The sequence below is a fragment of the Centrocercus urophasianus genome, unplaced genomic scaffold, assembly GCF_019232065.1.
Source record: "Centrocercus urophasianus isolate 14NV4802_14NV808 unplaced genomic scaffold, USGS_Curo_1.0 seq_2, whole genome shotgun sequence".
NCBI classification, from domain to species: domain Eukaryota; kingdom Metazoa; phylum Chordata; class Aves; order Galliformes; family Phasianidae; genus Centrocercus; species Centrocercus urophasianus.
The window spans coordinates 16,299,152-16,319,331 of NW_024884755.1; the positions used below are offsets into that span (position 1 = coordinate 16,299,152).

Here is a 20,180-nt window from a genome sequence, read left to right on the forward strand (position 1 = left end):
AGCGCAGCTCAGCGCTGTGGCACTGCTCTGTGGTTGCTCACTGCAAGGCACGGGATGGAGGTGCTCACACAAACACACACTGCTATCCACAGCTGCCTGCTGAGCACGGACAGGGGGAACAAACATTGCACTGCAGCGTTTGGAACGTTAAAGATCTTAAGCTGAACCAGACGCCACACGAGGGAACGCCAAGAGCTGGGCTATTGCAGCAAATGAAATGAAAACCAAAGTCCAACCCGTGGAACATTTCAGCCAAGCTCGCATCAGCTCCAGCCACCACCACACAGCTCTGACAACAAACCTCCTGCAGACCCACCACCCCTAACCGAGCACCTTGTAGCTGCTGCAGCACTGCTAACAGAGGTCCATTATAAGGGCGACGCACAGCCCAGCTCCACCAGCACGCATCGGGCTGCGTTTCTATAGCAACCTGGGAGGAAAATATAAAGCAAGTTACATGAAAATTATTCTCCATGACAATATATGTTAATGCTGGAACATTTTATCCAGAATGGCCTAGCAAATGTTTACATTCAGACAAGTGTTTACAAAAATAAATAAAAGGGAACATATCACAGCTAATGGATCGTCCAGAGATAACAACTGTAGGCTGTTTTCCTTCAAGTTTTAATCTATGTAGAACAAAATTCTTTCAGTTCACAGAAGGGAAAGCAAGCCACCTTCATATAGGTGTTTGCATGCTTAGGTACAGTGCACCTTCTTTAAAAAGCAGCTTTTCAGAAGACATAAACATGCTTATAACTGTGATCCTGCAAACACAGAGCACCTTTATACCTCGCCGCAGGAAAAAATGTGTTCAGTGAGAAGCTGAGGTGCTTGGGTAGCTGAGCAGCCCATGCAGCAGCAGGGAATGGCTGCGAGCTGCTGAGCACCGGGACTCATTGCACTCCCTCTGCCTGCAGCCCGCCAGGGTCACCCACTGCCCCACTGCGCTGCTGGGCACTGGGCACAACTGCTCCTGCTCTCAGGGAACGCACCTCTGCTTTCTACCCCTGTTCTGAAGCAGGGCAGCAGGGCTGGCCCCATAGGCAGCCATTTGTTGGGCTCCCCGCTGCCTTGGCTCGCGCCCCAAGGAGAAGCCGGAAGGAAGAAAGTAGGTTACAAACGGCCTGCTGCCCTCCGTGCTGCAGCGCACAGCTGGGGATGGGGCGCAGGGAGCTGTGCAGGATGGCAGCAGGCCGACGGCCCCACGCTGCCACCAACCTCGCTCTGCCTTCCGCCTCCCCGCCTGCACAGCAGCGCCCGAATCACCAGCATCGTAACTTTTTATGACAGTGGGAAAACTGCAATATTCTCTGCGAGTTCGCTCCACCCTGTACATAAAAACTGCTCAGAGGTCCAACCATAAAGCAAACTGCTCTCTTTGAAGTGCACCTTAAAGCCCTTTGTGTTGTGACGCGGATGTGAGGAACGCAGCACGCTCACATTTTACATAACCACACTCACAGCATCGTTTGTTCATCCTTTGGCGGCTGTTGACAACAGCAGCTGGGTGAGCAGGACCTGCAGGGGAGCAGGGCTGCTGCACACCCCCAGCATTCCAGGCCTGCTCCACTTTCCCCACGGCCCATTTGCTGCAGAGCACACAGCAGCAGCGCCGTTATCATTTCAGCTCATTCAGTCACCCAGCTCAGCACAGACACGCTTCCAGCCACATTTCTCTCTACAACAATACACAGATTCCTCTCTCTCACCATACAATGAAAAGAGAAGAGCTACAGATCTTAGGCGAGAAAAATCTGCAAAGCAAAGCACAGCGGCAGTTGCTAGGTTTCTTTTAAAACCTGCTGTAATTGCTATGATTGGATTCCTACCAGAGCTCCTTGCTGCAGCAGAGGGCCTGAACACCATTCTCACAAAAGAACTTCCAAACCCAGGCTGCACGTCTGCCACAGGCATTTGTGGTCCATGCATAAGGGATGGAGCACGCCGTGCCCCCGGCCCCACACACGTGCCACCCATCCTGCTGTGTTCACTTACTGGGGAAAAATGCACCCATGCTGAGCAGTCATCTTCTCCGTAAGTGCAGGCAAACGCGTGCTGACAAGAAGTGGAAGCTTTTGCAGGCGGCTGCCCTGCAAACTGAGGTGATCCCCACAAAGCCGGCTCCTGGTGAGCTGAGGTGCATGCAGCCAGCAGACCTGTGCAGCCTGCACTGCTAAGGGAATTAGCAGCAGATGGACAAGGAAGCCATCAGGATGATCACATCCAGTCCAGTCACCTGCACTGCTCCACAGCAGAACGCTATGACTGCAACTGCCACACGGAAAAGAACCCCACGGCTGAAACACGGGGTAAAGCCGTAAGACAAGGAGCTCACTTTGAGTTCCTCCTCCCACAGCAGCGCCCAGGGAGCAGTGGGTGGGTTGCTGGCCCTGGGGGTGTTCCAGAACCACACAGATGTGGCTCTGAGGGACACGGTCAGAGGGCACGGTGATCTCGGAGGCCTTTTCCCAATGTGAATGGGTCTGTGTCTCACAGCTGGCCTGCCCACACGTCCATGCAGGAGAGGCAGCAGGCCTCCCATGGTAAGCACAGCAGGCAGCCAACGCAGCAGGCACCCCACGCCTTGCTCCCCACCACCACCTCCATGTCCTCAGATCCTCCACATCCCAGCACCGCAGCAGCTTCACCCCACTGCCAAGCAGCTTCCTCTCACCAAGCAGAAATGAGGCCCAGAGGGAGATGGAGATGCAGGATGATCTCAGAAAGGCAGGAAGGGAAGCGAGGAAGCATCAGAAGACAGACGGGCTAAAATTAGAAGCAAGAAGGACCAGAGGAGGAGGACCGAGGTGGGAGCAGAACCTCTGAGATCAGTTCCCAGGAGTGGAGGGGAAACAGAAGGGAAAGGAAATCTGGCATGTGAAGCACAAGTTAGCAGGCAGAACAGGCTGCAGCAGTGCATTCAGCATTTTAAGACTATAACCCACAGCTTTCTGACTAAAGAGCACTACTCAGCACACCTGGAAAAAGCCACTAAGCTGACTTCTCATTCCATCTCCCCTGCTTTGCATGAGGGCTGACTGGAAGGCAACTCAGCCTCCATGGAGCACACTGAGCACCCCAGCACCAGTGCTAAGAACTTCTGGGGACAACTCAATTCACCACCATCACCCCAGGAAGGCACCTATGAACCTTCTGGGCTGCAGGAAGGACACACAGCAAGAACAGCAGCACCCAACACGCGGCAGGGCCACGATGCAGCAAGGAGAAAAACTACCAGCTGTCCTCATCCTCCAAACCAACACATCTCAGGTATCCTGCAGAGCTGATGGGACAAGAAACTGTTACCAAAGGTGAGCTCCAGAAGCACAGGCTTTCCTTCCACACCCAGCCTGCTCAGGAAGGAGCAGCTTTACCCCCCAAAACACCCAGGCTTGTGTTCCTTGTGCACCCAGCATGGCTCAAAGCACTGGGGCGTCTGGCTGCGAGATTAAAGCATGCAGGCAGCGAGCAGCAGCCCACACCACGAGCAGGGTGTGCTGAGCAGGGCATTCCCCCAGCACACACCCCAGCAGCAGCACCGTCAGTGCTGCCAGGTACCCGCTGGCAGCAGCAGGAGGCCCAGCACACAGCAGGTGCAGCATGGCTCCGTGCGGCCAGCAGCACACACTGCTGTGATAACAGGCATTGCATAACCCGCACCAGCCACCAGCGCACAGAGTGGAAAACAGACCCAGAGAGTAAAGTCTACCAGCAGCCCGCTGCTCTGCCAGAGCCCAGCACAGCCGCGCTGAGGGCAGAGAACTGCCCTGGGCACAGCGTTCCCAGCAGAGCCACCCAGACCCCCCCAAGCCCACTGCCTGCCCCCAGCCCGACCCAGGGCTCAGGAGCAGCTCGGGGCTCCTGGCACCGTTTGTTTACACGGAGCGGTCACGGGAGAGGCTGGAAGCAGGATCCAGTTTTACTGCTCTGAACTCCTGCCCAGATGAGCTGATAACGTGCGTGCACCAGCTCAGCCAGGGCAGGGGGCACCTTCGTGTCTGCTTTATGGGAAAAAGAGATGGGCCACAAAACGGCAATTCGGAATTTTATCCTTAATAATAAAGTTTCCATGAACCCTATTTCCCTTTACAGCCATTCACAATATATATTTTTTTTAAATTATTGTTTCTAATTACAAACTTTCACTGCAGGACGCTCAGAGAAGTGCAGGGTTTTCAGACAGCCTTCTTCTGCCAGCAGGCCAACATCTCCGTGCTGTGCTGGTGCTGCAGCTCTAACAGAGGCCCTCGGCCCCTTCCATTCTGCACACAGCAGCGCAGAGCCAGCTCCCTCCGACCTGCAGCCTTCCACATCACACACCAAGAATCACAGACCTATTAAGCTTGAAGGAGATCTCCAAGACCATTAAGTCCAGCTGCCAACCCATCCCCACCAGCCACATCCCCAACACCACACCTACGAACCCACAGCAGGCCTGCAGTAACACCTCTTGGAGCAGATCAGCACAACACAGGAGGGAAGGAGACATTTGCAGCAGCTCACACATAGGAAGGAGGCCAGCCTTGTGGAGACAAAGCTGCTTTTGCACGCACACACACACACACAGATGTTTCCTCCCCTTCCATCCCAAAGGCCCTTAAGCCCCCCTGCAGACTCCGTCCCGCTCACACAGCCCCCCACATCAGCGATGCCTCAGTGCTTCCACCGAGGCTCCAGCCCCGCAGCCGCTGCTCTGCCCGCACAAAGCCAGCAGGCAATCAGGAGCTCACGGCCGCCATAAACTGCAGGGGAAGATTTATTCTAAAAATACCAACCGGTTACGTTCGGTTCTCAGACGTGGGAAAGCAGGCTGCCGAGGGATTGGGCTGGTTTTTTTTTTTTTTTTTTTTTAGAGGATAAATAATTCAACGCATGAATGCCAAGGGCAGCACCGCACGCATCCATATGGCGGGGCCGAGCAGCAGCAATGCACATCAGCGGGCTGACAGAGCCTTCAACCCTGACCTAGAAAACGCTGCGCTCCCCGGGCTGCAGCACGCTCTGCGGGGCGGCCCCCCCCCCCATTCCCAACATCCGCACGCTGCATTTTTGGCCTCCGTTGGCAGCAGCTGCACTGCAACGAGCAGAACAAACCGCCCACGTGACGGGCTGAGGAAAATGAAAATCATCTCGGAGGGCCGGGAGCTGCGCCTGCGTGCTGCCAAAGCTGGGAAAGCCCCGGCACTGCCCTGCGGGTCACGGCCGCACCGCCTGCGTGGGGCCACCCAGCGCTGCTCCGTCCTGGGGGCACCCAGAGCTGAGCTGGGCACCCAGAGCTGCCGCTGCCTCGCCAGCGATCAGACCTTCACAGAGACGATGCCATTCTCTGAACCCAGTCATTTCCTCAGTCTGGTAATGCGTGCACACAGAAACCTCACCGGCCCGAAGAGCGGTGTAAACAGCGCAGAGTCTGAGGGCACTGCTATAAACAGAGCTAATGGAACCGGTGATTGGAAATGGATCTTGAAAGCTGTCAGATCAAAGCAAGATCTCTGCCACGCAATGGCTGCATTATCCTCGGAGCCACGGGGCTAATACCATCCATAAAAACATTTTACTCAAATAAGTTCAGGAACGGCAGCGTTTCATCTGTCAGAGGTGTGGGGCTCTCACAGGGTTACCAGAGCACACACAGCAGGGAGATGAGAGCAGCTTTCCAGGAGCCCCGAGCCCAGCTGCCACAGCCCACACAGCACAGCCAGGCTCCTCAATGCCACCAGCACCTCAGCTCCTCTCCTCCTTGTTTTCTTACAAGCTACGAAGGAGATGGCAGAGCAGCATTCCGTGCAAGGAGGCACAGAGGAAGCACAGGGTGCTGCCATTTCCCACAGCTCTCCTTTAGTGCTCCTTATGGCTGCGCTCAGTGGCATACAAATTACATAAGAGTTGGCTGCGAGGCACTCCGTGCCCTCAGCTCCTCGCCTCCCCTCTCGCAGGGGAAAGGAAAATATTTCAGAGCTGCATACAAATCATTCCTGCTCGGTGTCACGCAGACGGTTTAAATTAGACGGGGGTAAAAATACAGGCGGGTTTATCACGAAACACCACAGCCTTTGATACAGAGACACGACCGGTTTCCCCACGCAGCCCTCGCTGCCGCTCGGTGCCAACGGAGGCGCCCAAGGAGCCACGAGCACAGCCAGCAGGGAAGGCCCGCCCGGCAGCACCGGCTCTGCTGGGCACCGAGCACCAGTGCCTGTCGCTACTTGCTGCCTGACGACCGCCATTACATCTCCATGCCAGGGAGGAATTTCCACCCGGAACGCAGACGGCCGAGCCTGAAATTCAGGTACTGCTAGCAGGCCAGGAGAGCAGAGATCTGCTGCTTGTTTGCCCTGTGCAATGCAATTAAGCAGCTCTGAATCTCCTTCCCGTGCAGCAGCAACTCTCCAGCATGTAACAAGAAGTCCCCAGCTACAGCTCCAGCCCGCACCAGGCAGATTCATAGAATGGCCTGGGTTGCAAAGGAGCACAGTGCTCATCCAGTTCCAACCCCTGCTGTGTGCAGGGTCACCAACCAGCAGCCCAGGCTGCCCAGAGCCACATCCAGCCTGGCCTTGAATGCCTGCAGGAATGGGCCATCCACAGCCTCTTTGGACAGACTGCCCCCAAACAACACCATGTACACAGCACAGGACACCCAGGCACTATTTCCCAATAGCTGAAAGCCCTTCCTCACTGCCAGCACAGTGACCACACAGGCCCAAACCCAACCAAGCCCAGCACAACGCCACGGGGTCCCCAGGCAGCGCTGTCCTGGAGAACCTTATTACAGAACATCACCTTCCTTGAATGCCCAAAAAAAAAGGGGTTAAAAACAATGGTAACACTTCCAACGTACGTCCAAAAGCCACAACATCAAGCCCAAGCATACAGATTAAATGCTGCAGAGATAGATGTGTCAGGAGCCTCCCTTTGAAGTATCTGCAGGAAACACTGTGATGGCGCAGCCACGTTACAATTACACAGTTGGAATAATCACCACCAGTTGTAGGCAGCCCATCTGCTTCGCTGGGGGAGCACTGCTGGTGCAGCATTGATTAACAGCACCAGGCTGCAGTGACCCCAGAGAAATGCATTTGTGTGCTCTGGTGAGCACAGCCCTGCACGGCACCGGGGGGGTCTGCTCAATTAAAACAGAGAAGCAGGGAATAAAGTCACCCTAACAGGTTGCATGCAGGGGAAGCCCTGCACTTCGCTGAAGGGTTCTGTTCCTTTTGTTTGGTTGGGTTTAGGGTGGCTTCTTGTTGTTGTTGAGTGGCGATTACGAGTTTTCTTCCTCCCCCATTCAAGAACTGATTTACACGTTGGACAATCCATGCACTGAGTCTGGGAAAATGCCTTCACAGTGACATAAAAACAAAACAGCACAAAAAAACAAAAAAAAAAAATCAATTCACCCTATGCCATATTGTTATGAAACAGAGATCCAAGAGTTCATTTCTGAAAGCAGAACTGATGGAGAAGCGCCGCGCTCCGCCTCCCCAGCTCCCAGCAGGCAGGGCTCACAACCCCAAAGGAGCTGGGAATGGGGGGCACGGCACACAAGGCTGCTGCTCACCCAGCTCCGAGCTGCTGTGCATTTTGCAGAGCGGAGCCTCAGCGCTCGCTCAGCCACCACGGAGTCGACGCAAGCCCCAGCCAGCCCAGCGCCGCAGGCTCACAGCCCCCTGCAGCGGGTTGCGGGCAGGATGAGCCCCAGCAAGCCCTGCACGGCTCCCGGGGGCCGGAGGGCTCTCCTGCAGCCAGAGAGGAAAAACCCAGAGCATCCCCACAAGGGAGAGCTCGGCTCCACGGCACCCAGCACACCTGGGTGGGAGCGGCCAGGCACAGCTCCGTGCCGGGGCTGGGGCACAACTCGGGGCCGCTGCCTGCAAGCTTCCGCCGCAGGAAAACCGCTCGCAGGGCTCGGCGGTGCACAGCAGAGAACTTCCCCACCGAGACGGGAAGTCGGCACGGGTCGGGCTGCACGTCCCACGAGCAGCTGGAGCTCCGCGCTGTGCCGTCGGGCAGACGTGCTGCAGTGCTTATGGAGCACCCGGCTGCCTTGTGAAACCACCGAGTTTCTTTAAGTGAACCGGATCAGATGTTGAGGGCAGAGCACGCACAAAAGCACGTAGCAAAACACGCGCTGGGGATCATCTCATTTTCCCTTTGCGAGGAACGTTTTCAGCCCCCGGAAAAAAAAAAAAAAAAAAAAAAAGGAAAAAAAGACGGAGAGACGCCATAAAGCCGCACCGCACCACAAGGAACCACCGCTCGGTGCCCGCACACGCAGCTCCGCGCCCCGCATCGCCATGAGGACAGACCGGGGTCGGGGGGGGGCTGCAACCGGATCCCACGGCGGCCGCCCCGTCGCCCCGCACAGCCGCGGTGCCGGCTCAGGGCAGAGGGCGGGGGTCCGACGCACCCCGCAGCCCCCGGCCGCGCCGCCCAACGCCGGGGGGTTTCAGGCCGGGCTGCGAGGATTTTTTTTTTTCCTATTTTTCCGCGTATTTCCCCTCTTTTTTCCCCGGCCTTCGCTCCGGGGCACCGACGCCGCACGGCGCACAAAGGCCGCTCGCGTCCGACGGACGGACGGAGCGCGGCCACCGCCGCGCTGCCCGCGGGCTCACGGCACGGGAAGCGGAAGCCGCCGTTCCGCTCGGCATTGTTCCCCCGCTCCGCTCCGCAGCCCCCGGCCGGCCGGCCGCCCCCCCCTCCCGCGCAGCGCCCGTCGCCCTTTCTCCTTACCAGGCTCAGAGGGCCGAGGGCCGCCTCGCGGAGGAGCGAGGCCTGCGGCTCCGCCGGCCCCGCCGCATAGAGGAGGCGGCGGGGGGGAATGGGAGGGCGCGGCTGGCGCGGGGCTACTGCAGGGGGCGCGGGCTGCCCCTCCTGGCCCCGCGCTCCATGGCCCCGCCGCGCTCGGCCTTCGGCTCCGGCTCACGGCTCGCAGCGCTGCCGCCCGCCCGCTCCTCACCACCGCCGAGACGCCGCCGCTCACTGGTCCGCCGCGTCGGCGCGTCCCATTGGCCGGAGCGACCAGCGCCGCCGTGACGTCAGCGCGCCGCCGCGGGAGGGGGGCATGGAAAACGCGGCACCGTGGCGCCCCCCGCACCCATAAACCTCTCCGCCACGCAGGGGCTGACGGGAGCCGGGAGGCAGGGCCGAGGGCGGCTCGGGCGGCGGCCTCCATTGGTTGACGTGTCCCGGCGGCGCGGCGGCTCATTGGCGGGAGCTCGCGGAGGGGGCGCTTCCGGGGCGGGGCCTGTGGCCGCAGCGCAGGGCGGGGGGCGGGGCTCGGGCAGAGCCTGGCGTAGCGCCGCCGGGGCCGCTGGGCCTGTCGTGCTGCGTGCGGGGCCGGGCCGCGCTCCCGAGCCTCCTTCCCCTCGACAGCTCTGTTACTCGTCGCTTCCCTCGGCTTTCACCAGGCTTTCAGTTCTTTCAGTTGGCTAGAAAGTCCTGGTGGCGAATCCCGCAGCTGCCGTGCTGGCTCCCCGGCAGCAGCTGGCGTTCTTTCCTGGTTGCGGCTCAGGCTGAGGTCAGCGAGGTCCCCCGGCCTCAGGGTTAGTGCAGCCTGCTGATAGAGCCCGGCTTCGGTGCCCTGCAGACAGCCCCAGCTTAGGCCGCCCGCTCCAGGCCGCGCTGCTCGTCCCCGTGCTGCTCTCTGCTTTTCCTCTCCAATTCCACATCATCATTGTGAAATACCCGGAGGCTTTTGTTCTGTTTTTATTAACAGGCTCTCTTCTGAATAACCAAACTGTTCGGCTCTCCAAGCGAGGACATTCGTTGTTGCCTGGACGAGCCTCCTGCCTTTGTCCCACTGGGCTGGGGAAAGCAGCCATAGTAAGTGCACGTATGCTTGGTGGTGAAGGCAGGCAGCCACGTGACGGCTCAGTTCCTGTGCCTGAGTAAACACTGCTGGTGCCTTTCGTCCCGCCTGGCCGCCGCACTGCCCTGAACTGCTGCTGTATCTCATCACGACGCCCCTCTGTTTCTATCTGTAGAGTCTGAGCTGAGGGAACGCCAGCAGTACTGCTAGGTGCTGTTACCCAAAGGCAGCTGCTGAGCTCGGCACAGCCTTTCTGCTTGCTGTGCGAAGCCTGATTGTTCCACCAGATGTAGCAGAAATGCAGCACTGGAGCCCCTTTGTGTTGTCAAGATAAACACTCCAGCACCCCCCAGGAAGAAGCCTGTTTATGGTGTAGATCTTCACAGCAAGTAAAAAGAGTGCACGTGCGCAGCTCCCCTCCCAGCGGGGTGGCAGAGGTGCCTGGTGTGGGTGGGAGCTGCCTGCAGCTGCAGCACCGTGTTTTGTTTTGGTTACTGAGGATGGGGAACCCCCGAGGCAGCAGCTCTCAAATAGTTTCTACCAGTGACCTCATCAGAAATCGTTCTGGTTCTGTTTTTTTAATCTCATCTTCCCAGAGCGTGGCCCACAATTGCAAGTGCTTTCTTGGCATTTGCAGTTCCACTCCATGTCACACACCCGGCAGCCACAGGATTGCCCTCGTATGCTGAGGGTGGCCTGGGTGCCAGCAGCCCCCAGCAGAGCTCAGCTGGGCTCGGAAGCAATGAAGGGCTGGTAGAGGAGCACGTGTCCAACTGCTGTTAAATAACAGCAGGAGAGATTTATTCTGAGCCTGTTAAGCTGGTCCTGTGTTCCACTTCGGCCTAGTCTTCTTTATCTCTACCCATCTTCCTCCTCCATAAGACCTACTAAACTAGTCAAAAGCAAGGTGGTTTTGTTTTTTCTTGTCCTCCCTTTCATTAGGCTGCTCATCACGCTTCACTGCAAACAAGTGTCTGCTTCTCTGGTGCCTCTGAGTTAGTAGATTAGAGGGGAAATATGCTTTTTCATTTCCTAAATATAGTTGGTTGTAACTGCTTCCTTGACAGCCTTGAATGTCATCCAGGTCAAAGATCCAGCGCTGGGGAGGAAGGTAAAGCCTTTCTGTGTCATCCTGACCTTTTTTATTTGAACACAGCAGCGTGGACTATCAACCTATTTCAGGGAGGGATGTTAGAAGTTCTTTGTGATAGAAAGCTAACAGCAGGAGTACGGGGAGGAGTCATTTTGTCTGGCGGTTGTTCTCCTGTTTTTCTAGGTGAGACTTCTGGGATGAGGCTCTTCAACCTGCCTGCTTTTGTTAACCCTAGACTGGCTTTTGCTCTCTGCAACGTAATTAGAATACTTCAGAGGAAAAGCTATCGTTGATTGATGAGTACTTTTATCCTTCACTGAGGGTTGTGAGCTGTCAAATCCTACAATGAAACAAATATTCTGGTGCTGAGGAGGAAAGGGAACGCTGCATGAAGGCAGAGAAATTAGGGCACTTGGGGAATGTGCTTTCAGACCTAGTTCTGCCTGCAACAGCAAGCTGAAAGGACAGTAACTCTGGGGAAGGAGCACAGTGATCCTTTGGTCCTAGCTCTGCTGCTCTTTCCTTGTCTAACCCTGCCCAGCATCGGCGTCAGCCGCTCGACTGCTTTTGCAACTTCGGGGTAGCCATGCTCCTCTAACTACTTCAGCTCTACAGCGACTGCCTTCTAATGGAAGGAACCATTATCTCAACCATAAGGGCAAAAATACCTGTTTGGTGTTAGTGTGGGTGCAATTCCCTGTTGATTCAGCTCCCATCAGCAGGCAAAGATGGGCATCTGTATTTAGTAAGTTGTACAGTGTGAATTATGACTGCCCCAGTCAAACATCAGGGCTGAATGCTGTGTGACCAGTCAAATGCCAACATCAAAGAAGCCGAGAGAATAAAGCTTCAGAAGGACTTTGATTAGAAGAACTTTAAGCGTGGCTCATGTTTCACCTATTAACATTTTGAAGAGAAATGGTCTTGGCAAACAAGGCAAACCACTCAGAAACGCGGCCCTGTGGGAAGCCAGCAAATACTGCTGATGCTCCTGGTGCTGCAGCACAAAGCTCCCCAACTGCACACCATCTCACTTTTCTTAGATATAACTACTTTCAAGCCATCTGTATGTTCCTTTTGTTAAAGAACACCCCCACTTCAAACAAGGCCTTTCTGCCTGGGCTGCCATTAAGAAATAAAAAGCTGGCTCACGCCTGCTTTGTAATGACGTGGTTGCTCACAGCTCTGCGAGATGCAGTCAAACCATAAGGCTGCACTCGTGCAACAGCTCACTTGAATGAGCCTCCTCCTGGAGGTTTCACTCCTCAGTCCAGTGTACTGCAGCCAGCAGTCCCAGCCCTGGGAAGCCTCAGGAACCCACAGGGATCCAGGATAGGGCAGAAGCTGATTCAGCTCCTGTGCTTCACCTGTGCAGGGAGTGGCATTTTTTGACCCCTCTAGGCTTCAGGATGTTTTAATGGCTAAGAAGTCTGTGTACATGGCTCCCTGCAAGACCTCATGCCTATGTGAATGCAAGGTGGAGCGTGCCTAGCAGAGGATGCTTTCCAAGGGTAGTGGTCCCCCGCTGCTGGGTAAATGCCTTGTATTGATGTTTTGGGTGTGAACTTGTGACAGTCCTGCTCTAATTACTGTTTTTATGATTCCTAATGACAGGCTTTAGGTTTCTAGTTTGCTCCCGGATTTGAGCAGTGCACAGTGACAGTTGCTCGCTTGGAGCTTACTGACTTCCTGTCTGCGGGTTTGGAGCTGACTTCAGCCCCCTCCTGCACACAGATGGATGCCTGGGCTTCCGAGCGCCGTGTGCTTCAGCAGCTCTCCGGGGAGTGCATTCCCATGGAGCAATCTGCTCGCTCGTGGCCTCCGAGTTACAAACAAGCTACTCCTCTCCTCCTGCTCTACCCCTGCAAGCCAAGCTGAGAGGTACCCGAATCCCTCTGTCAGAGCACTGCTCCTTCTTGCCTTTCCTAGCAGTTCATAAGCCGTCACTGGCAGCTGTCCTGACACACGGTTCAGTCTCTGCTGCTGTACCACTGATTCCCTCTGATCCCCTGCCTATAGCCATCTGTCACCTACCTGTCTTAAAGTTAAACTGTCTGCTATTCAGAAGTGGCTCAGATATAAAAGCTTGTAGCTCAGCGGTGTGTCCCAGTCGTGCCCAAAGCCTGTGGCTGCCCGGCTGTGGGGCTGGCATGCCCTGGTGCCCACAGAAAGGAGCAGTTTCAGTGCCATGCTCTCCCATGCACGATGAGAGGAGCACACAGGGAAACAGTGGCAACGTCTGGCAACAGCACCAGGAAACACTAACACTTGCAGAGATCCCAGACTGTTCCTGGAGGAATAGGTGCAATAGTTTGGGACTGGCTCAAATAAAAAGGCTATCTGCTAAAGAGATCTTTCCTTGGTCAGGAGTTTCACTGTGCTCAAGGGGCAGTCGTGGTCTTTTAAGCATGCCCTTCCTTACCGAGCCTAAGGCTTCCCTGGGTACCTGGCCTTGCTGTGTTAAAGGGGAGCAGCCACCTCAGTCATCCACCAAGAATTCTCCTAAGAGCACCTGGCAGTGTGACAGGGATTTGGGTAACAGAGCAATGCCACGTCTTTTTAAAAGTCCGAATTTACCTTCTGTCTGCTTCAGCTCTACATTTAATCCTTTGATTCATTATTGATGTCAGGGCTGCGGCGGTGCAGTGGGACACCTGATTCCAGGTATCCATTCACTCAGTTTGCAAAGTGCTGCTTTGAGATGAGTCTGTGGGTGGATGGGGTCCTGCGGGAGCTTCCTGAGGCTTGTGGATAGAGCAAGGGTGGCAAGGCTGTCTCATGGGGAGCATGAAAACAGGAGATGTGAGATTTCCAGCATAGCAGAGCTGAAAGGCTGAGTTGGAAACTGATTTCTCTTGGCCTTAAAAAATGCACGGATGGGACTGCTAATGCTGCTTTTTCTTCCTAACCTACTCAGGAGATAAAGCAGGGATTTCAGACTCCAATCCCGCACCTTCCCCCAGTAGTAAACACACGCAGCATTACCGAGTGATGTCATGGCTGGAGCACATCCCAGCGAGGCCAAGCCTGGATCAGGTTATATCTGTCTTCTCAGAATATTGGCTTACTCCCAGAGGAGCATATTGCCAGCTCAAGGACAGTGACTGAAGCCACCTTTCCCAAGGTCATCTCTCACACGCAGGGAGGACAGCACTTGCCTTCCCATGCACAGCGCAGCCTGAGCCACCCACGCAGGAGTCGCAGTGCAGCCATGGTGATCGCTGGCTGCACACGGAGCAAAACTTCTCGCCTCTCTCCTTCCTGGCACGGCTTTGCGTTGGCACGAGCAAGGCAAGGACCCCAGCACCCCCTTCCTGGTGGCTCATCATCTGCTTGCCTTTGAGGCACAGTGTGAAAGAGGAATAGGAATTGCGTCAACTCCAGCTATGTGGTATGTCTGAAAATAACCAGTCCTTGCAGGTCTGTCACATCCAGGCCGGCGTCTTCTGGCTGAGAAGGTCCCAGACTGAGCCCCACAGACCTGAAATGCGGGTTGCTGCAGTCAGTGAGCCACCTAGGCTCAGCTAGGTGATGGTCTGTGCTGGAGCTGGGACCCATTCAGCTCTCAGTACCTTGCTTAATTAAATGGGTGCAAGTTTGCCTGCACTGAGACTGCAGCAAAAGCATAAGGCAGGCATAACAAAACCCGTTTGGCACCCTGTTGGGTCAGCATGGCAGAAGGCAGGACTGTCCTGTCTATGCAAACTGCACAGCTTCACTTATAATTGGGCTGTAATTCTATTTTAATGATGCAACTCTTAAAAATAGACAGGCTTAACTAGCAACAGGTCTAATCACAGAATCAGTAGAAGCATATTGTGACACGTCTTGAGCGAAGCTGAGGTAGTGAGGTGCTGGGACCCACAGCCCCTTGTTCCTGGTGCACTTTGCTGTGGTTGCTGCATCCCATGTTTTCCTACTGGAATTCTCACTCGTCTCTGCTCCGTCTGCACAGCCTGTGCTAGAAGGAGCCTTCCCCATCAGTCAGCATTTTTGAACAAGCTATTTCCTCCTTCAAACATAGCTGAAGTGTAAATGACCTCCCAGCGAGAATCCCTCTGCGTGGCAGGTGGAGATGTGACACCCCCCTCTGTCAGGCACCCAGCAAAGAAGGCAGCGTAGGCTGGCACAGCACACGCCCTGCTATCATTCCCCAGCCTGAGGGCCACCTCAGGGCAGCCACAGCTCTGCAGCACCCATCTCGCCATCGGCTTTGTGCCGTGTCGGACCCGGGCTCCTCGCAGCCTCAAAGGAGCCAGCCATGGGTTTTGCGTGGTGTGCTGGTGAGCCTCTCTGCGGGCAGCAAAAGTGTCAGGAGAGCCCGGAGCCAAGGTGGGCAGCAACGTGGCCATGGAGCGGCTCAGCCTGCCGGCCGTGCCAGGCTCCATGGAGCGGTGTCCCCAGCCACACTGCCAGCTATGGCCAGCCCCTATGGATTAATTGCAACCGGTTTAATTTTGTGTCTGTAAATTAAGCTGTTTGACGATTAAGCCAGTGATACAGAGACACTTCCAGGAGTGAGGGGGACATTAACATGCTAATAGACCTTGCCGGTGGAAGGTTTGCTTGGATACATCCCAGGGGGCAGATGACAATTAACGTCCTGAGAGACTCTTCTAGAAAGAGGATGCTAATTCGGACCTGCTGGGAAGGAAGAGATCCTCCACACAGATAATTATTTATTACTGTTTTACGTAGCCCTGCAATCTGCACTTCCAGAATGCCTGACACACGTCAGATGGGCGAGCCGGCAGAGCCGAGGGGCGGGGGGGGGGCAGAAACTGCAGAAACCAGGAGAAACACAGCAAAGAAGAAATGCGTCTTCCTGCAGGGAGGCCCGTCGGAGGCAGCCGGTGTTTGCGGAGATCGGACCTGCAGCATCCCAGCGCAGCAGGAGGCTCGCGTGGCAGCGGGGCTGAGGGCACCCGACCGGCGCGGTACGCGGGGCGGTCAGCGGGGATCTCCCTCGGCGACGGCACGGCCTCGCTCCGCTTTCCTCTCCCCGGCCCGCCGCTCCCCGTTGCCGCGGTAACCGCGCGGCGCCGCCCCCCGCGTCCGCCATCTTGCGGCATGGCAGCGCGGCCCGCCCGGCCCCAAGATGGCCGCCCGCCCTTCGCCGCCCGCTTCCGTCCCCGCTGAGGCCTGCGGCTCCCGGCGCGGCGCTCCCTCGGCGCTCTCTGGCTGCCGCCTCCTCCCGGGAGTGGGACATGGCGCTGCTTCGGTTCCTGCTGCTGCGGGGCCGCTGCGGCTGGCGGGCTAACCCCGCGGCGTGGGCCCGGCCTCGGCCCCGGGGCCCGCAGGTAACGGGGCTGGGCGGGCGGCCTGGGGAGCGGCGGTTCGCGGCTTTATTTTGTTTCTATTCAGCGCCCGTCGCACAGGGCTGCCGTCCGTACGAGTTATGCATACGCTGCGCGGTCTGCCGCCGGGCCGTCGCCGAGGCTGGCGTTGATCAGAGGCTCTCGGCCCGGGGAGCTGAGCGGGGCCGGAGCTGCGCGGCCTTCGGGGCCCGTCGAGCCCCGCTCCGCAGCACGGCGCCTGTCTGACAGCGAGAGAAAAGGCCGCTTTCCGTTCGCGGTTCCGCCGTCTTCACTCGTTCGTTTTACAGCACAGAGAGCGGTGGGTAGAGAATTGGGAGAGGGCTTTGGCTGCCTCAGAGCAAGTCGCTCAATCATAGAATCCTTATGAGGCGACCTTTAAAGGCCGTCTGTCCGACTCCCCTGCAACATGGACGCCACAGCTCCGTCTGCGCTCAGAGCCTTGGCGGTCGGACATCCCTGCACAGCCGGCTCCGGTGCCTCGCCGTGTCACCGAGTGCCCTCTGAAGCTGCGCTCCTGCAGTCCCTGCGCGGCTGCTGGCTGCTAGGAGTGCCTGGGAGGCTTTCTCCCGTTCCGCGGTGTGTGGAACTGTTGTAATGCTAATTACTAGCTGGGAGAGGCGATTTTTTTTCTCTAAATCCTCAGTAAAGGGTATGGGAAATTAAACGATTCTGAAGATATCCGTGTCAGTGAATGTCATTCAAAGCAAATGTATCTTAATTCGATACGTTTCAATCCTGGGTCCCAAAATTTTAGGTCTGCAGATTGGAAAATTGCACAGAAAAGCCAGATTGGTATATCTTGTGTGAAGCAATTCAGCTGTGGAGCCTGATGCCCTGATTTCAGCACTCTTTGAGATTAATTCACTGCCTGGGCATCCCAGCAGCCCAAGCAGGAGGTTGGAACAAGGTGACCTGTAAGCTCCCTTCTGAGCCAAGCCGTTCTGTGATTCTACGAGCTAGGCCTCCTGCAGGACCCAATGCTCTGTGCTTCAGTGCAGGGATCAAGCACAGGCAGCCCAAGTAGGCAGCGGAAGAAGAACAGTTGTGGGGTTGCTGAATGCATCATGCCAGGCTTTCCAGCTGCCTCAGTTCTGTGGTCAATTTAAATTAGCCCACACTGCTCCATCCCAAAAAGCACCGTTGCCAACACAACAGCAGTTGTGTTGCTGCCTAGCAGGTGAGGAAAAGGTGAGGGATTTTAACTTAGTTGCTGCTGTCTGGTTTGCTGCACAGCAGCTTGCCTCTGTGCCATAGAGGGAGTCCTACAGCTGAGAAGGGGGAAGACTTGTGTTTACTCAAGGTATTAGTTCGTGTCAACTTTCAGATGCTGTGAAATTGCCCTTAAATGCGGGTTTAAGCTGTAAGCTTGCTGCTGAATTCCCGTGGGGAAAACAGTTGTGTTACAGTTGTGTTACAGTTGTGGACAGGGCTACAATGTAGTAATGCTTAAGGTTTTCTGCTATGGGGTTGTACTGCGTCTGAGGAGTTGATTTCCCACCTGTCTCTACAGAGTTTAGAGCACAGCTACAGCAAGGAACACGGTCGCAGTTTTCAAGTGTCTCGAGTATATGTTTGTATTTATAGCAGTGCTTTCTTTAAACTGGATTGTAAACAACATCTTCACAGTCCCATGGCAAGTTCATAGCACAACCAGGAATAACATTTGGGCTTCCAGCTGCCGGCCCTGTGACTTACCCGCAGTATTTTCATGTTCAGAAGTCTTTGTCTCATGGGATCTGGGGATGGTAAGCAGTCACAGTACTTTTCCAATAGCTGTCTTTTTTTTTTTTTTTTCAATCTTCCTCTTCAGGGCCTTCTGTCACAAACACTTTCTCCCACGTGTCGAGGTCTGGGTGGAGTCCTACTGAAACAGCGCCTCATTCGAGATCCAGCCAGGCTTTGGAATCTCTTGGGTGAGTCCTGAAGAGCAACTGTACAGGTGGAGGAGAAATTTCCTTCCTTGTCATTCCTCAAGCTGAAATCCAGCTGTGCTGTTCTTGGCTTTGAGATCAGTGTTCTGGCTTGTTGTTTGGTGGCAGAGAGGAACAGTGGCACCTTTCCACAAGGAGCTCGGTGTGATGCAGTAAGCACTGCAGTCCTTAGTCATTTAAAAGCAGCAGACTTCAAACTGGAGAATCTTCCTGTGTCTCATTAGCAAAGCCTAAGAGGAAAATATCATTCACTGTGAGAAATAGAAGCTATCGTCCTTAAATCAGTTGCTCTGCTTCTCTTATTTTTTTTGTGTTTTCTTGGCAACAAAGCTTTCACTTCATTGTTCTGTAGCAGCTACTCTGAGTTTGATCGTTTGTTGCCATGATTTCTTGGCTTTTATTAGAGAATCCCAGCAGCACGTTCTGAGAAACCTGCCTTTAACTCCAGCACTCCAGGTTTCCTTTAGCATGCGTTTCCAGCTCCAGCACGAGGCTGCTTTTAACTGACCGTACCAGTTAACTCCAGCTGTGCCTTGGGGAGTGTTTGAATGTTCCAGTACTGGACACGTTTCTCCAGATGATTTTCTTTGCCGTACTAAAATCATGTCTGAACAAACTCGTGTCTTCAGTTGGATTGTTGAGAAGTATGCGTTATATAAGGAAACTGGAGGAGTCTGTCCCTCCCATTGCTCCCTCTTACGAGGCTGTCTCATTTTCTTGGCACGCAGACGAAGCTGTGCTCTTGGGTGGGTGTGGAACTTGGATTTCTGTGCACTTGGAGCTCCTGTGTTTCTGCTGCCCTTGGTCCACCTCTCTCTGTCACCTGAGGTCTGTGGTGGTGACTGTGTAACTCTGCTTGCCTGCAGGTAGCACTTACTATTTCACTACTTCAAGCTGCCAAAGGAGTAACCATAAGAATGGAGGATTCAAAAAGAAATCTCCAAAGGAGGAGGAGGGTATGTATGTGCCAAAAGCATGTTTAATGACACTGAATCTGCTGTGAGGGATAAAAGTGGGCAGCATGGGAGGGTGATGGTAATGCTTATCTCTGGGCACTGCAGATTTGTTCCTGTGGCTAAGAGGAAGTGTGAAGGGGTGCACTGTCTTAGCTGCTGGAATGCTAACGCAGGCTGCGGAACTGATTTGTGAAAGGTGCCACTTTGCATTCTATGCAAATAGTGTCATTGATTTGGATTTTTTGCTTTAATTTTGCCACTTTACAGAAGGGAATGGGATTTGCAGAGTTTCAGTCTGGAGGTTTTGGTGCGGAGCACTGACTGAACGAGGAGCTGAATGTTAACGTGAATTGAAGCTGGAATCTCTTGTTCTGTTTTCCTTCTTTGTGGATGTGTTGGCTTCCAGAGGTGTACAGAGCTCGAATTTAACAACAGATTGCTTAGAGAGTTCTTAGCTGTGTTACTAGGGGCACTTGCTCAGACTTTTTCTTTTCCTAAAGCAGGTGTTCCTGGACACTGGGCTGTTGTTTGCTTTGGGTTGCTGTTGCATATCTTGCACTGTCTAATCCCCAGGTGTCCCGGCATAAAGGATATGCTGAAAATTGATGGCATCTCCCTAATCGTGTCCTGAAACCTATGGAGCTGTGTGGCATGCCAGGTTCCATGGAGAAGTCAAGGGGTGTGATGTGCCCTCTGTGCACCTGGAGCTATTGCGGGGAGGAGAGAGGCCAATGAAATGGCACTAAGAAGGAGCAGGGGTGTGAAATAGCACCTGGGTTCTGGACAAAGGCCTTGCAGGACTTCCACCAGGCCCAGTGTTTTGATCCCTGTGTCTTCTACCACTTGTCTCATACCAGTGGGTTCTCCCCAAAGACTTTTCAAATTGGAGCTGATTTGTGGGCGTCCCTTTTGAGCAGCGGCGTTGTTGGCAATCTTTTCCTATTTGTGGATTGACAACAGCTGTGCATTCCATTTCAAAAGTGTAACTTGACTCTTCTTTTCCAATTCTGTAAGGAAAATCCTCTGCTCGTTTGTGAACGCATTCGCTTTCCCTCTATCCTCCCA

General features: G+C 55.0%; 2 protein-coding genes and 1 long non-coding RNA gene across 3 annotated transcripts in view; 2 read left to right on the forward strand and 1 right to left on the reverse strand.

The window, feature by feature from the left end:
- The window catches only part of ANKRD11 (ankyrin repeat domain 11), an 80,440-nt gene extending 71,615 nt beyond the window's left edge, over window positions 1-8,825 (reverse strand). Inside the window, exon 1 of the mRNA XM_042821259.1 lies at window positions 8,740-8,825. The gene's annotated coding sequence lies outside the window, so the exon portion shown is untranslated. The remainder of the gene's footprint in view (window positions 1-8,739) is intronic.
- Window positions 8,826-9,739: 914 nt separating this feature from the next.
- On the forward strand, window positions 9,740-11,783 carry LOC122161694. The gene is made up of 2 exons (XR_006169251.1): window positions 9,740-9,831; window positions 9,993-11,783. It is a non-coding gene; the product is annotated as an uncharacterized LOC122161694 (long non-coding RNA).
- Window positions 11,784-16,102: 4,319 nt separating this feature from the next.
- Window positions 16,103-20,180, forward strand: part of SPG7 (SPG7 matrix AAA peptidase subunit, paraplegin) — a 29,658-nt gene continuing 25,580 nt past the window's right edge. Inside the window, exons 1-3 of the mRNA XM_042821260.1 lie at window positions 16,103-16,210; window positions 18,039-18,141; window positions 19,026-19,115. Of these exons, the coding sequence (XP_042677194.1) occupies window positions 16,118-16,210; window positions 18,039-18,141; window positions 19,026-19,115 (286 nt within the window). The 5' untranslated portion in view covers window positions 16,103-16,117. The remainder of the gene's footprint in view (window positions 16,211-18,038; window positions 18,142-19,025; window positions 19,116-20,180) is intronic.